The sequence below is a fragment of the Bombina bombina genome, chromosome 3 (assembly GCF_027579735.1).
Source record: "Bombina bombina isolate aBomBom1 chromosome 3, aBomBom1.pri, whole genome shotgun sequence".
Classification (NCBI taxonomy): domain Eukaryota; kingdom Metazoa; phylum Chordata; class Amphibia; order Anura; family Bombinatoridae; genus Bombina; species Bombina bombina.
In genome coordinates, this window is record NC_069501.1 from 714,586,922 (window position 1) to 714,603,338 (window position 16,417).

A 16,417-nucleotide genomic window follows, 5' to 3' on the forward strand; every position below is an offset into this window, starting at 1 on the left:
TGCCCGCGCGTGATTGGCTGTGCGCGGGCAGGGGGCGGGATTACATGCGAGCGCAAAATTGCGCTCGTGTGCAATGGCGAATACCTGCGGGTAATTTCGCCCCGCCACAGGCGAGCTAAGGCGTACAGGGGAGCGTATATGCGCCCCTGTCCGCCTCAGCTTTAATAAATCTAGCCCTAAGACTTTGGAATAAGAAGAGTGCACACACACCGGCACACTGTCTCTATTCTCTCACACAATCTCTCACACAATCTCTTGCTCACTAGTTGCCTCAATCTCTTAAACATTTGTAGAATGATCCAATAAAATGAGAAACCTGAAGGGAAATTCTATTAGCCGTGGCTCTTTAGCGCTTGTGATATATTTCTCATTGTTTCATTGGTTATTAAAATGTTATGGCTTGCAGCTAACGTTCAAATTTACATATATCAGGCACGGAATTATATATGTAGCTTGGCATTAAAGGGATATAAAACCCAAACATTTTCTTTTCGGATTCAGATAGAGCATACAATTTTAAAGAAACGTTTGAATTTACCTTTATTATCAAATTTGCTTTGTACCAATTGTATTCTTTGTTGAAGAGATATATAAGTAGGTGACTGCAGCACGACATGGCAGGAAATAGCGTTGCCATATAGTACGCTTGCAAATGGGTAACATTCTTGCAAAACTGCTGCCATATAGTGCTCCAGAAATGGGCCTGCTCCTAAACCTATGTCTCTGCATTTCAACAAAAGATACCAAGAGAAAGAAGAACATGTGATAATAGAACTAGATTAGAAAGTTGTTTAAAATCGCAAGCTCTATTTGAATCTTGAAAGAAAAAAAATTGGAGTTTCATATCCCTTTAATTGTGAACTTTGCGAAGGTGAGGCAGTTTCCATCACCTGTCAGTCTTCTCATCTACTTTAGTATGTCTGTTTGCAGGTCTCAGACTGTCTGTCTCTCTGTCTGTCTCTGCACATTGATCTGTCGATTGATCTGTTTATTGACGTATGTGTTCATGCTAAAACAGTTTAGCTGCAAATTATACCTGGTTCCAAATCTCTAGAATTTGTAGAGAGTCTGTTAAGCTTTTCAGTGTGCTTTGCAATACATTTACAAGTCAGAGCACAAGCTAGGAAGAAAGCATTATATATTATAATATCACAACAGACACCATAATATGCATCAAGTAGATTTACATGTAGTACTGTTTCAAATAAGAATGTGAAAATGCTCGCTTTGCATATGCAGTGTTTGTCCTGCAATCATGACCTGCCAGGGACATCCAGAGATGAGGATGTGGGTCGCTGTCCCGCCTCTTCCAGATGAACGGTCCTTGGGGAGCGGGAAAGAGACGGCTGATATTTTAGACTTCAATGCCTAGAATACCACACATAAGCAGATCAACAGCCAGAGTGAAAAGGCAAAATAGGCTGCCTTATCAGTGCTCTTAGCTCGTGCATCTCTCACACAAATCATTTTTTTACTTTTCCATCCGTATTTAGCTTTCGTCTGTTAAAAAAAGCCAGACTGGGCATTGTGATCCTGGAATCGCACAATAAATTAGCAAGTAACAATTAAACGTCACTTAACCAACAAAGAAGAATACATTTTCTCACAGTTGCTACGTGATTTGACTGCATTCAAATGCTCTCCTCAGTGGGTTGCTCCATACATTTGCATTGATCTACATGCATTCTTGTTTGTCTCTCTGCCCACACCCCAGGAAGGATAAAAGTAGACACTTTTTTATATTTCATGTTGTTCCTTACAATGGGTGGTGTTATTGATGGAACTTAGATCATAATGACTCTGTACGGAATGTGACAACTGCTGCATGGCTGATATAGAGTTATAAAAATATTTTTTTCTCTAAATTTCTAAATCGGTTAAACTAGCAAAACAGTAAGAAAATAGCTAAAGCGTTGAATGGCCTTGGCTGCCAACGGTAACTGCATTATATTGCAAAACAGTCTGTTTCAGCCATGGCTTATAAAGAAGTGCAAGTAATGCATCACTATAATTGCCAGACCAAGCACTTTAATTGCAACCCCAATCATTTTTTTAAAATATTTTTACTTTTTACTGTATAAACATTAACACTTACATCATATGAGCCTCCTAATCCTGCAACCTCACTTATGTTTTTTTCCCATATGTGCACCCTGCAGCCAATCAGAGTCAACACAGAGATGTGCACATATAATTAAACAAATGAATGACTGAAAAATAAATTAAAGAAGCTTGAGTGAAGAGATGGGACAAGGGAAATAATATCTTGGAGGTTTAGCACAAAAACAAAAAAAACCCTTAATATTTAGCATAATTTTCATATCCAGTCTAAGCCCTCTAAGTAAGAATTGAAAAGCTTTTAGTAAGGATGTGCTAGATATGAAACTGAACAGTTGGTAGAGTGGAATTATTTTGAAACCGTAAAACAAATATAATTTGGAGTTATTTGGCGCAATGCCCGATACTTTCTGCACCTTTGTCGTCTGTTCCCCTTACAAATCCTTTTGAGCTTGCTGTGCAAAATGTTTATCTTTACTTTGGTTGTTTGGACTTCCTTTTCTAGGGCTATCCACTGCACTATATGTAGGGTGGCCACACAGCTGGTATTTCACTGACATGGCTGTTGAAAATAAGTTTAAATATAGAAATACAGATGCTATCGTGGTTAAACTTCTTACAAGTGTATTGGAATCTAAATATAAACAAACGATCACAGTCCTAGCAACTTTAGTTCCTGACTTATGCTACTTAATTATTTATGCATATGTATGCTAATGCAGACGCCCAGTATTTTTTCCAGAAAAGATGGCAACCCTAATTATATGTGCCACTTTTGTAATGAGTTAAGCCGCCTGAAGGGGATGTAACTAGAAAGTCCTCTGTTTGTAAAAATGTAATTAAAGTACAAGAACCGTCTTTCCTCAGGATTTGTGTGTGTGTGTGGTTTTTTTGTGTGTTTTTTTTTGTCTCCGTAGACCGACATATAAATATTTTTTTCTTTCATGTTTAAGATAGAGCATATAATGTTAAACAACTTCCAAATTTACTTCTATTATCACATTTGTTTAGTTTACATGGTATCCTTTTGTTGAAGGAGCAGCAGTGCACTACTGGTAGTTAGCTGAATTACATTGGGTGAGCAAATAAAATGAGGCATATATATGTGCAACCACCAGTCAGCAACTATCAGCCAGTAATGCATTGCTGCTCCTAAGCCTACCAAGGTATTCTTTTCAGGGGATACCAAGAGAACAAAACACATTTGAAAGTTGTTTAAAATGACATGCTCTATCTGAATCATGACAGAAAAATGTTGTCTTTCATTAAAAAATGACAGGATTCTAGGGAACGGATTTGGCATTTGGGGTATAAGAACTTTGCTTAAACCTGCTTAAAGGGATGTACTTTCCTGTTTGGCTTTTGTAGCGTTCTTTTTTTGTTTTAAGCATATTACGTTGTTTTTCTAAAGAAATGGAGACAATGCAGTGCACAGCAGCCGGGTGATACCCATGTGTTCCTCCAGACAAAAACCTCAGAAAATGAAATTGGATTTAGATGTAAATTCTTTTCTTGAAGAAATATCAATGAGGATCAACATGTTGATATCTTTGACCAAGTTATATCAAGTAATTGTATTAAAGGATGTTTTTTTTTTCTCATTCTTTTTTAGATGGTCACAAGAACAAAGAAAATATTTGTAGGTGGATTATCAGCAAACACGGTAGTGGAAGACGTAAAGCAATACTTTGAACAGTTTGGCAAGGTAAGTTCCAAATGAGACATTCTCATCCCTTGTATTGCAGCTCGCTCTCTAGTACCAACGCAAATGTTTTCACTTGTTGTAGAGAAATTCTTTACATTGTGGTTGGCTATTGCATGTTGGGGCCTTCTCTCTCCGTGCTGTCAGCATCAGTTTTTATCAAACGTTCATCCTTATAAATGATACAAAATTCTTTTTACCCATGTTGTTATCAGTCGAGAAACTAGATTTAAAAGAAATGTAAAGTCTCATGTTTTTCTAAAAGCATTTGTGCAGCAGGTGGTGCAGTTTGTTTTTGAATCTTGGCATTGAGTTTGTGATCTAGGCCCATCTATACTGTCCAGTTGAATGTCTGTTAAATTAAAGGGACACTAAACATTCTGAGACTGTAAATCTTCAGCTCATTTACAGCTGTCCTAATCGGCTTCTTTAGAAGAAGAGACACTTCTAACCATAAAGATAACTTGGGTAAAAAATATTGTGGCTCCCTTTACTAAAGCATACCTCCCAATATTTCAAAATTCAAAAGAGGGACAACCCCCACCACCCACAGCAAAAGTTTGATATGTGGTGAGCAGGAGCAGGGATGGGGCTTAAAAAAATAAGACCAATGTAATATAAATAAAATCTAAATAAAGTCAAATTTTAATACTCTTAGGCAGCAAATCGAACATAAGCTCAATCTTCTGGTATAGCTATGTGAGCTCTGTATTTAATTAGCCTTTGCCGAGACAGTGCTTACTATTTTTATCTTAAAGAGACATAATACTCATATGCTAAATCACTGAAACTGATGCAGTATAACTGTAAAAAGCTGACAGGAAAATATTACCTGAGCATCTCTATGTAAAAAAGGAAGATATTTTACATCACAATCTCCTCAGCTCAGCAGAGTAAGTTCTGTGTAAAAAGTTATACTCAGCTGCTCCCAACTGCAGGTAAAAAAAAAAAAATGAAGAAGAAATGAACAGCAGCCAATCAGCATCAGCAGTGCTGAGGTCATGAACTCTTTTACTGTGATCTCATGAGATTTGACTTAACTCTCATGAGATTTCATAGTAAGCTGAATAGGGAAATAATATGAGAGCGCACGAGGCTCATCCCCTAAGCTGTCCCAGGACAGACACACTAATATTCTGCTTAGAAATCCTTTACAATGGGATGTGGCTACTGAGGAACTTTTGAGGTAAAATATCTTTCTTTTTTACAAAGAGATGTTCAGGAGATATTTTCTAGTCAGCTTTTTACAGCTATACTGCATCACATTCAAGTGTTTAAACATTTGGGTATTATGGCCCTTTAATTGGACATTTAATAATAGATTCTTTAAACATGGTATCTGTATTCCCCATTAATATTCTAGATTCTGCACAGTAATACAAGCTAAAGATATGCATGTATACACACTCAAATACACAGAAACACACACTACATAGCAAACACTTACACATGTAGATACACACACTACATAGCATACACTTACACATGCAGACACACACACACTACATAACATACACTTTCACATGCAGATACACACACTACATAGCATACACTTACACATGCAGACACACACACTACATAGCATACACTTATACATGCAGGAACACAAACACGACATAGCATACACTTATACAGGCAGATACACACACTACATAGCATACACTTATACAAGCAGATACACACACACAAACATATACACACTACGTAGCATACACTTATACAGGCAGATACAAACCCACTACATAGCATACACTTATATATGCAGACACACACACACACACACACACACACACTACATAGCTTACACTTATACATGAAGATACACACTACATAGCATACACTTATGCATGCAGATACACACACACACACTTATACATACAGATACACATACATACTCTACATAGCTTACACTTATACATGCAGATACACACATACACTACATAGCATACACTTATGCATGCAGATACACACACACACTTATACATACAGATACACTACATAGCATACAATTGTACATGCAGACACACACACTTATACATACATACATACATACACTCACACAAACACACTACATAGCATACGCTTATACATGCAGATACACGCACTGCATAGCTTACACTTATACATGCAGATACACACACACACTTATACATACAGATACACACACACACACACTACATCATATATGGGTATCTATAATTCATTGTATGGGGTACTGGGGTTGGCAAGCACATTAGCTAGTAGTCTGAGGCTGCCACTGTTCGTTACCCTTGTGTTAGTGCTGCTCATTGTATAAAACTGAAGGCATGCTAGTATTATCACCAGGGGTTAGATGTCATCACTACCAGAGGTTAGAGGTCATCATTACCTGAGGTCAGAGGGTATACAGCCTTCTTACTCCTGCTTAACCCACACACCATTCCTTTTCCACAGGGAATCTAACAGGTATCTAACCCTGGGAGAGAAAAACCAGCTGCTTCTGAGTATGGGCCCAATATTTTTTTTTTTAAATGCATGGGGCAATGCGGGACAGATGGCAAGCAACCCGGGACAGCGGGACAGACCCCTAAAATTGGTCTGTCCCGCGAAAATTGGGACAGTTGGGGGGGTATGCTAAAGTGAAACTAAAACTCTACACTTTCATAAATATTTATACAATAAATATAATTTAAAAAACCCTGCATATTATTTCAATAATAATATTTCCTTTGAATACATCCTTATGCCTAGTATTTTGTTAGGATTTAGTGTCCCTTTAACCCGCAACATAGTTTTGTGTTCGTTTTGTTGCAGTTGTCTAAGCGGTTTCTGCTGGAAGGCAGCTCCTCATATCTACAACCCTATTTGTAAATCCATGTTAATTATGGCAACAGATAATAATAAATCAAGGCTTTGCAAGTACTTTTATTGTTAATGGTACAGATTCAACCAGCTATGTCCTAAAAACTTAAAGGGACATGAAATCCAAACGTTTTATACCATGATTTAGGTAGAACATACCATTTTAAACAACTATCCAGTTTACTTCTATTATCAAATTTGTTTAATTCTCTTGGTATCATTTGTTGAAGCAGCAGCAATACACTACTGGTTCCTAACTGAACACATGGGTGAGCCAATGACAATCATTTTATATATATATATATGCAGCCACCAATCAGCTGCTAGAACCTAGGTTCTTTGCTTCTCTGGAGCTTACCTAGATAAACCTGTCAGGGTAATGAGAGATAACAAGAGAATGAAGCAAATTAAATAATAGAAGTAAATTGGAAAGTTGTTTAAAATTGTATGCTCTAGTCTATCTAAATCATGAATGTCACTCTATTTATGACTTTACTGTCCCTTTAAGCATATTATGTAGCTTTTGATGATTAGGAGTATATGCTATGCATGTGGTTCTGTGCTTCCCTGCAATAAGCAGATCCCTGACATTCACTATACTATGTTTACACAACGGTAATATTGACCCTTTATATTGAGTTACAGCTGAGCAAGCCTTGTCCTGAAGGACGGTTGGGCATCGTACCAAACTGTGCAGCATGTTCCAGATTAATTCCTGTGCGAGTTGGCTTTAAATGTGAAAATAATGATTATCTAACAATTTCTGAATCTGTTTTGTAACACTTCAGTTTATGCTATTGTTGTATTCAGGCAGAGCACTGCTTGTTCTATCAAGTGCTGTGCTTTTAGCACATGAATGGCACTGAACAGGAAACTATGAATATGAAAGAAATCTTAATGTATATTACTAAACCAGGCTGAAAAACTCATTTAGCAGTGTTAAATGATCTTTACCTGCCATTTTATCCCCAGTAATAATGCTACTGTAAACTATACTGTCGGTAAAGATATGGTTTAAGTATACATTGCTCAATTTAAAAGCTGCAGACAAACTGCTTTTTCATACTGGTTAAAGGGACAGTAAAGTCAAAACTAAACTTTCATGATTCAGATAGGGCGTGCAATTTTAAACAACTTTCCAATTTACTTTTATCATCAAATTTGCTTTGTTCCCTTGGTGGTATTTTTGAAAAGCTAAACCTAGCTAGGCTCAAACTGATTTCTAAACAGTTGAAAACCGCCTCCTAGCTCAGAGCATTTTGAACGTTTTTCACAGTTAGACAGTGCTAGTTCACATGTGTCATATAGATAACATTGTGCTCACTCCCGTGAAGTTATTTAGGAGTCTTCACTGATTGACTACACTGCATGTCTGTCAAAGGCACTTGGATAAGGAGGCTGTCTGCAAAGGCTTAGATACAAGGTAATCACAGATGTGAAAAGTATATTAATATAACTGTGTTGGTTATGCAAAAACGGGGAATGGGTAATAAAGGGATTATCTATCTTTTTTTAAATAAGAAACATTTTGGTGTAGACTGTCCCTTTAAGTTGAAAAGGACTTGCAATAAAAACAAGTTCTAATTCGCTCTTAGTATTTCATTATTGCCTGTAGGTAATTCTATGTTTAACTAATTTGTGGTCCTGCTAAATAGCTGCAATGCTCTTTCACTGGCTGCAGCAGGTTAGCCTAACTGTATACACACATAGCTGCCAATCACAGGTTATGTCCTGCTCAGGAGTGACTTAGCAGCATTATTGCTGTGTGGGCATAGCTATATGTTTAACACCTTTGCAGATATTAAACATATGGGCCCAGATTACAAGTAGAGCGCTTTTTATAGCAAAGGGTGCAATATCACGGGACTGACCTAAGATTAGGAGGCCTATTTATCAAGCCGTCAACCGCAAATACGCTGGAATTCAGCAGTGTAATTGTGGAGAGCCTGATTCCCCTTATTTATCAAAGCCTACAGACCGGCAAAAGTTGAAATCTGTGACGTAACATACGATCCGCCGGTCTCAGTCCGACACAGATCGATGCTTACGTCATTACGGATGTTCTGAATACAAATTCGGCACTATCTGACAACTTTTGCTAGTATCTAACAGGTACGCTCGCCACTATTCCGGCCCAGTGTACCTGCTTTTTAAACCGCCGCCCTGGAGGCCGGCGGATTGAAAAGCAGGTACGCTCGCCACTATTCCGGCCCAGCGTACCTGCTTTACAATCCGCCGTCCTGGAGGCCGCAGATGCCATAGGAATCAATGGGAGTCTGAAAGCAGCAAAAGTTTATGTCCGCTGCTGCCCGATATCCCATTGATTTCTATGGGAGAATAAGTTATGTTTACACCTAACACCCCAACATGTACCCCGAGTCTAAAAACACCCCTAATCTGCCGCCCCCCTACACCGCCGCCACCTACAGTATACTTATTAACCCCTAATCTGCCGTCCCGACACTGCCGCCACCTACATTATACTTATTAACCCCTAATCTGCTGCCTCCAACATCTCCGCCACCTACATTATACTTATTAACCCCTAATCTGCCGCCCCCTACAAAGTTATTAACCCCTATTCCGCCGCTCCCGGACCCCGCCGCCACCTATATAGTGTTATTAACCCCTATCTTACCGCTCCAGGAGCCTACCGCAACTAAATAAATGTATTAACCTCTAAACCCCTGGCCTCCCACATCACTAGCACTTACTAAACCTATTAACCCCTAAACCGCCAGCACATCGCCATAAACTAAATGAACCGATTAACCCCTAAACCTAACAACCCGCTAACTTTACATTTAAATTACAACATCCCTATCTTATAATAAATGTAAACTTACCTTTAATTATTAGTTTAAGATAGTTTAATTTAAATCTAATCTACCCTAACTATTATACTAAAATTACATTAAACTAATAATTAACCTACCCTAACTGTTATGCTTAAAATTGCATTAAACTACAAATTAAATTAAATATATTATATAGTTAAAAGCCTAACCCTACTCAAATAATTTAAATCAACAATTTAAAATTACAGTTATAAAAAACTAACAACTAAGTTACACAAAATAACAAACACTAAGTTACAAAAAAAATAAACACTGTTACACAAAATAAAAAATAAATTATCAAATATTTAAACTAATTACACATAATCTAAGAGCCCTATGAAAATAAAAAAGCCCCCCAAAATAAAAACAAAAACCCTAGCCTACAATAAACTACCAGTGGCCCTTAAAAGGGCCTTTTGATGGGCCTTGCCCCAAAGAAATCAGCTTTTTTACCTGTAAATAAATAAAAAATACAAATACCCCTCCAACAGTAAAACCCACCACCCACACAACCAAACCCCCCAAATTAAAACCTAATCTAAAAAAACCTAAGCTCCCCATTGCCCTGAAAAGGGCATTTGTATGGGCATTGCCCTGAAAATGGCATTTAGCTCTTTTTCAAAAGCCCAAACCCTAATCTAAAATTAAAACCCACTCAATAAACCCTTAAAAAAAGCTTACACTAACCCCCGAAGATCCACTTACAGTTTCTGAAGAGCCGACATCCAACCTCAACGAAGCGGCAGAAGTCCTCATCGAAGCCGGCAGAAGTCTTCATCCAAGTGGGCCAACGTCTTCATCCAACCGGGCAGAAGTCTTCATCCAGATGGCATCTTCTATCTTCATCCATCCGGCGCGGAGCGGCTCCATCTTCAAGACATCCGGCGCGGAGCATCCTCTTCTTACGACGTCTTCTTCCGAATGAAGGTTCCTTTAAATTATGTGATCCAAGATGGCGTCCCTTAGATTCTAATTGACAGAATCAGCCAATCGGAATTAAGGTTGATAAAATCCTATTGGCTGTTGCAATCAGCCAATAGGATTGAGCTTGCATTCTATTGGCTATTCCAATCAGCCAATAGAATGCAAGCTCAATCCTATTGGCATTTTAATGCAGAGCAGCCCCCCACCCCCTAATTGTTTTGTAACTATACACCAAATAGGACAAGTATAAGTGAGCAGTTTCCTGTTACATGTGCTGTATATGTGTACTTAGAAATCAGACAACACACTACACACACCCTTGCTACACAAATACCACACTACATGCAAAAACACTACACTACATACATTAGGCACACACACGTATACACATTTTTTTACAATGAAAAAAACATAGAAAATTAAATAGCACAAAATTAAATTCATATTTTATTTAAAGTTAAAAAGCATGCAAATTCAAAAATGAATCTCTCTCACCCAACAATATTATGCAACTTTATATATATATATATATTATTTTTTTATAGGGAGATTAATTTCAGAAATTCTATGCTTTTTAATGTTTTCTAGAGAATATAAACTCAGTGATTGATATAAGTTTAATGCTTAATAAATAGAAACGTGAAAAACACTCAGATTGGACAAAGGTAATCAGTGGCGTCCCCCAGGGATCAGTACTGGGCCCTGTTCTTTTTAATATTTTTATAAATGACTTGGAGCAAGGATTAAATAGCGACATCTCTATTTTTGCAGATGATACTAAGTTAAGTAAGGTCATTAGGTCAGAGCAGGATGAACTCTCTTTGCAAAGGGATTTGCGAAAATTAGAACTATGGGCAAGTGAATGGAAAATGAGATTTAATACGGAAAAATGTAAGGTTCTACATTTTGGAAGTAAAAATAAGCAGGCTATGTATTTTTTAAATGGGACAAGACTTAGCCAAACACAGGAGGAAAGGGATTTGGGAGTAGTAATAGATAACAAGCTAAAAATGAGTGCACAATGCAGGGCAGCGGCTTCAAAGGCTAATAAGATACTAGCATGTATTAAAAGAGGCATTGATTCAAGGGAGGAAAGCATAATTCTGTCATTATATAAAGCCCTGGTAAGACCTCACCTTGAGTTTGGAGTGCAGTTCTGGGGACCGATTGCTAAAAAAGATATTGCAGAACTAGAAAAAGTTCAGAGAAGGGCCACAAAGCTAATAAGGGGATTGGAGAAATTAACCTATGAGGAGAGGCTAGCCAAACTGGGTCTGTTCTCTTTAGAAAAAAGGCGCTTGAGAGGTGACATGATTACTTTATATAAATATATTCAAGGCCCATATACAGAGATGGCAGAAGCTCTTTTTATTCCAAGGAAATTGGTTCTGACAAGAGGTCATAATTTAAGGTTGGAGGAAAGGAGATTTAATCTCCTGCAACGGAAACGTTTTTTCACTGTAAGAGCAATAAAATTGTGGAACTCATTACCAAAGGAGGTAGTGAATGCCAATACCATAGATACATTTAAAAATAGTCTGGATAAATTTCTGTATATAAACAAAATTCATGGATATGATTGCTAGTATTAAATGGGTCACATTTTAATGGGGTTATTTAAGCTTAACTGGAGCTTTTTGTAAGTATTTTAGATTTGTATAGGTTGAACTCGATGGACTTCAGTCTTTTTTCAACCTTATCTACTATGTTACTATGTAACACATTTGACCCGTGTAGTTGTCAGTAACAGATATGCATTAGCAGCAGTGAATAAAAACCCCAGAAACACAAATGGTCAATCAAATGTTTAACTAGTACATTGCATATTTGAAGTGAGTTAACCTTTTGACAGCTTTATGCTTATTCCCATAGACAGTGATGTGAGCTAGAACTAAAGGAATTAGCAGGAATTAGGTAGACATTATTGAACCTGGCCTTTGTGTGTAAACTTTGCACAGGGAGTGGCAATGGCTTTGGAGTTCTGGTCATTGCTGGACCTTTTGCTTCTCTCCTAAAACCAGGGCATTTCTTGGTAGCCAAATACCATAGTGATGGCTACAAAGGTACCTATAATTATTAAAAATAAATACACGTGAGAAACAAACACACATATGAACACATATACATACACAGACACACACATACATACACATACAAATATACACATATACAAGCACAGTCACAAATACATACACATATATACACACTCATATATACACATGCATGTACATACACACATACACAAACGCACATACATACCTACACACACAGTCATACACATACAAACACACACATACACACACACATATACAAGCACAGTCACAAATACATACGCATATATATATATATATATACATACACAAACACACACACACAGTAATACATACACATGCATGTACATACACACATATATTTATATACACACACACAAGTCACACATACAATCACATGTACACACACACATATATACACACATACAAGCACACGCTCATCCATACACATATACTGTACATGCACACAAACACATAATACTCTTACATACACATATACATGCACACAAACACATACATACATACACATATACATGCACACAAACACATAATACTCTTACATACACATATACATACATGCACACAAACACATAATACTCTTACATACACATATACATACATGCACACAAACACATACATACATACACATATACATGCACACAAACACATACATACTCATACACACACACATACATGCACACACAAACAGACACACATATACAAATGGATACACACATATACATACAGACACACACACACACACACATTTACATGCACACACACACTTCTGCTTCAAATAAAAGCACATTTAGGTTTGGACTATAGATACAGTGCTGTATAAGCAGCATAGTAAACAAATGTTCTAATAGATATGCAGATGATAAAGTATAGATTTCACCTGTGGGTATGACCAAGAACTGAATAATATGAACACACTGTGTAAATACAATAAATATTTTACTTTTTAATCGCAAAAAAAGGATGTGTCTGCAACTTTTTCTCTTTTGATACATCACACGATTATAAAGTTACGTTGATCTGTTCCATTGTCAGGAGACCAGCAGTAAATGATATTGATAGTTGATTTATTCTAGTGAAGGAGTGTGCGCGGTGTCTTATACATTCCCTCTTAGAAATCACGCAGCAGCAGCATCAGTTGTAACCTTTAACCTTTTCCATCCCTTCCTCAAGCTTTACATGTGGAGTAGCCAAGCAGCATCAGGTTACAAACTTTACTGATAGCTGCTCTGTAAGTAACGGCTATAAATCAGAGTTAGAACATACAGAAAACTAGCTGATGCTAACCCTTGTCTTACAGCTTAACTGTTTCCTTCAATCAGAGCTGCTGCATCCCTGTGCTTTCCACTAATCCACTGTACTACCAACAGTTTTGTCCCAGGTTGTGCGGGCCCCCCAAAGCGTAGGTCTGGCAAGAAGCATATTCGTACATCCACCAATCAGCAGCTAGCTCCAAGTAGTGCAATGCTGTTTCTCAGCTTACCTAGCATGCCGTGCTTTTCAGCAAAGGATACCAAGAGAACAAAGCAAATTAGATCATCTAAATAAAATGGAAAGTTGTGTAAAATCTCATGCTCCATCTTAATCATGAAAGTGTAATTTCAACTTTACTGTATTTTTTAAATTTGTAGTTTCATATTTCAGTGTTCCATATTTCAATGTTTCCCATGTTCCTAGAAATATCTCAGTTTTTAATTCATTAATGTTATTATCACAAGTTGCACTAACACCTGCTCTATCTGATAACACACAGCAGAGCACAACACCCCCTATGTTTAAGAAGAGGAATTGCACAAAACTTGTACCTGTAAGTCCTTGATTTACAGTGGATACAGCTGTGGACAACATGATGATCAGTATTGAGTGTAGTATCTTGCTTGCTATGTCTAGAATTGGCAACATGTTTTATGACACCCAGAAAAAGCGGTCAATGAGCCATGGTGACATCTCAAGTCCTGAGGTGTTGAATGCTGTATAAATGTCACTGCTCTATATCACAAAGGGACAACAAAAAGGACAGTGAAAGGAAAAGTTTTAATGGAAAACATGAATTGAAATAAACAGCACTGATGGGAACAGGAAAGAGAAATGATAATGCAGGTCATAGAAACAGGCACATCTGGTTTCAGTAACTTTGGTATGGAGCTTCAGGCAAAGTGGATGCGACTTTAAAGCAGAACTATTTTTTCCAAAATAAAGTTTCATTTTGGTTGGACGGTAGTAGCTCAAGTGCGGCTACAGGGCAAAAGTTCATTAGTATTTGATATTGCTTTATTGTGGAATACCAACCAGTGTAATCCAGATCATGTTGTCTTCAGCACCCTGTTTGTGTTTATAATATACATTTTCATTAGATATACTATTTGTATTGGCCTGTCATTGCTACTATGTGAATGTTTGTGCCAAAAAGGGAATCTTTCTATTTTATATCTTAGTTCCACTTAGAACAGGGACTGAAGTCAAAAGTTAAACTTTCACGGGTCACACAGAACATACAGATTTAAAAAATGTACCAAATTATTCTATTATCAAAATTTTCTGTCTCTTGGTATTCTTTGTTTAAACTTGAAATTGGGATGTGTATTGCTAACTGACTTGGGATGGGTATAGCTATTTGACTTGGGATGGGTATCGCTATTTGACTTGGGATGGGTATCGCTATTTGACTTGGGATGGGTATCGCTATTTGACTTGGGATGGGTATCGCTATCTGACTTGGGATGGGTATCGCTATCTGACTTGGGATGGGTATCGCTATCTGACTTGGGATGGGTATCGCTATCTGACTTGGGATGAGTATAACTAGCTCAATGTGCCACAGTATCAAGTCACCTGTCTCCAAGATTGGTAAGTGATCACATTTTCACAGTATTATAACATAGACAGTGATATCTTTGTAGCCACAAAATATCCACCTTTCAACATGAAAGTAAAGTATACTGAGCGATTGTCTTGTCTTGGTAGTGGTGAAAAGAAAAAGCAAGGATAAATTTCAACATTGGTGAAATGGGACATAATACTTTATCAATTCTGCATTTGGCAGCAGTTTCCAGCCTTGCTACTGACAGATGCAGATACTGCTGTTTTCTGCTATTATCATCTCTTGGCTGACATTGTAACATTTTTGTAACGTTTCTTTATGAGTGTAAATGTTTTATTTCGTTATAAATATACTGGAGTTTACTAGTAACTTGTATGCATGTTTTGACTCTAATAATAGACTCCTGCTGGGTCCGAAACGTTGAGGCTGCTTGGAGCATGCATGAACAGATTTGCTCTGCAAGCATCGTGACTGCATATGTATGAGTGCGAGATCTTTATAAGATCAAATAGCTGTAATGGGCTGAAATCCCCCAGATTCAGGCAGGATGTTTATATCACATGGAGCCTTTTATGAAGGGATTAATTTGACTTCCCCCACAGAATATTACTAAATATTTTTATTTCTTTTAACTCCTACAGCCAGTTCTCCGTGCATAAGTGGAGACATGTTAGCTTCCTCTGCATCTGTAAAGTAATATATTCTTTTAAATTGCATTCATATTTTGTATTTTAAAAAAAATAAATTACATTTTTATGTAGTTCAACTGCCATAACCATTTCATATAGGACACCCCAAAGCTTGTGAAACAGAATGTTATAATATTGGTAGCCACTAGAAATAGAATTTGTGTAAGTGTTGTAAAATGTTAACTAATCCACTTCCAGAAATGATTTATGGGGCACAAAAAGGAGGTGTCACTTGCTAGGAATAAAAGAAAATGTATAGGGATATGTGTGTGTATAATAGGGCTGTGCATTCAGTAGCTTAGTTTACTGTTAAATGTGGAAGAAGTTGGCCGCTCGCCGCCTTTGGCTTTTTTCGTAGTCTGATTTCTAACAATGCTGCCTATTGCACACATATATATATATATATATTTATATATATATATATATATATATATATATATATATATATTGTACATATACACACACAGCTGGAA

The 16,417-nt window shown here is 37.3% G+C and overlaps 1 protein-coding gene across 2 annotated transcripts in view; it reads left to right on the forward strand.

The window, feature by feature from the left end:
- Window positions 1-16,417, forward strand: part of MSI2 (musashi RNA binding protein 2) — a 986,805-nt gene that overhangs the window by 266,976 nt on the left and 703,412 nt on the right. For both annotated transcript variants that reach the window (XM_053707533.1, XM_053707534.1), the window contains exon 6: window positions 3,671-3,763. In XM_053707533.1, the coding sequence (XP_053563508.1) occupies window positions 3,671-3,763 (93 nt within the window). The remainder of the gene's footprint in view (window positions 1-3,670; window positions 3,764-16,417) is intronic.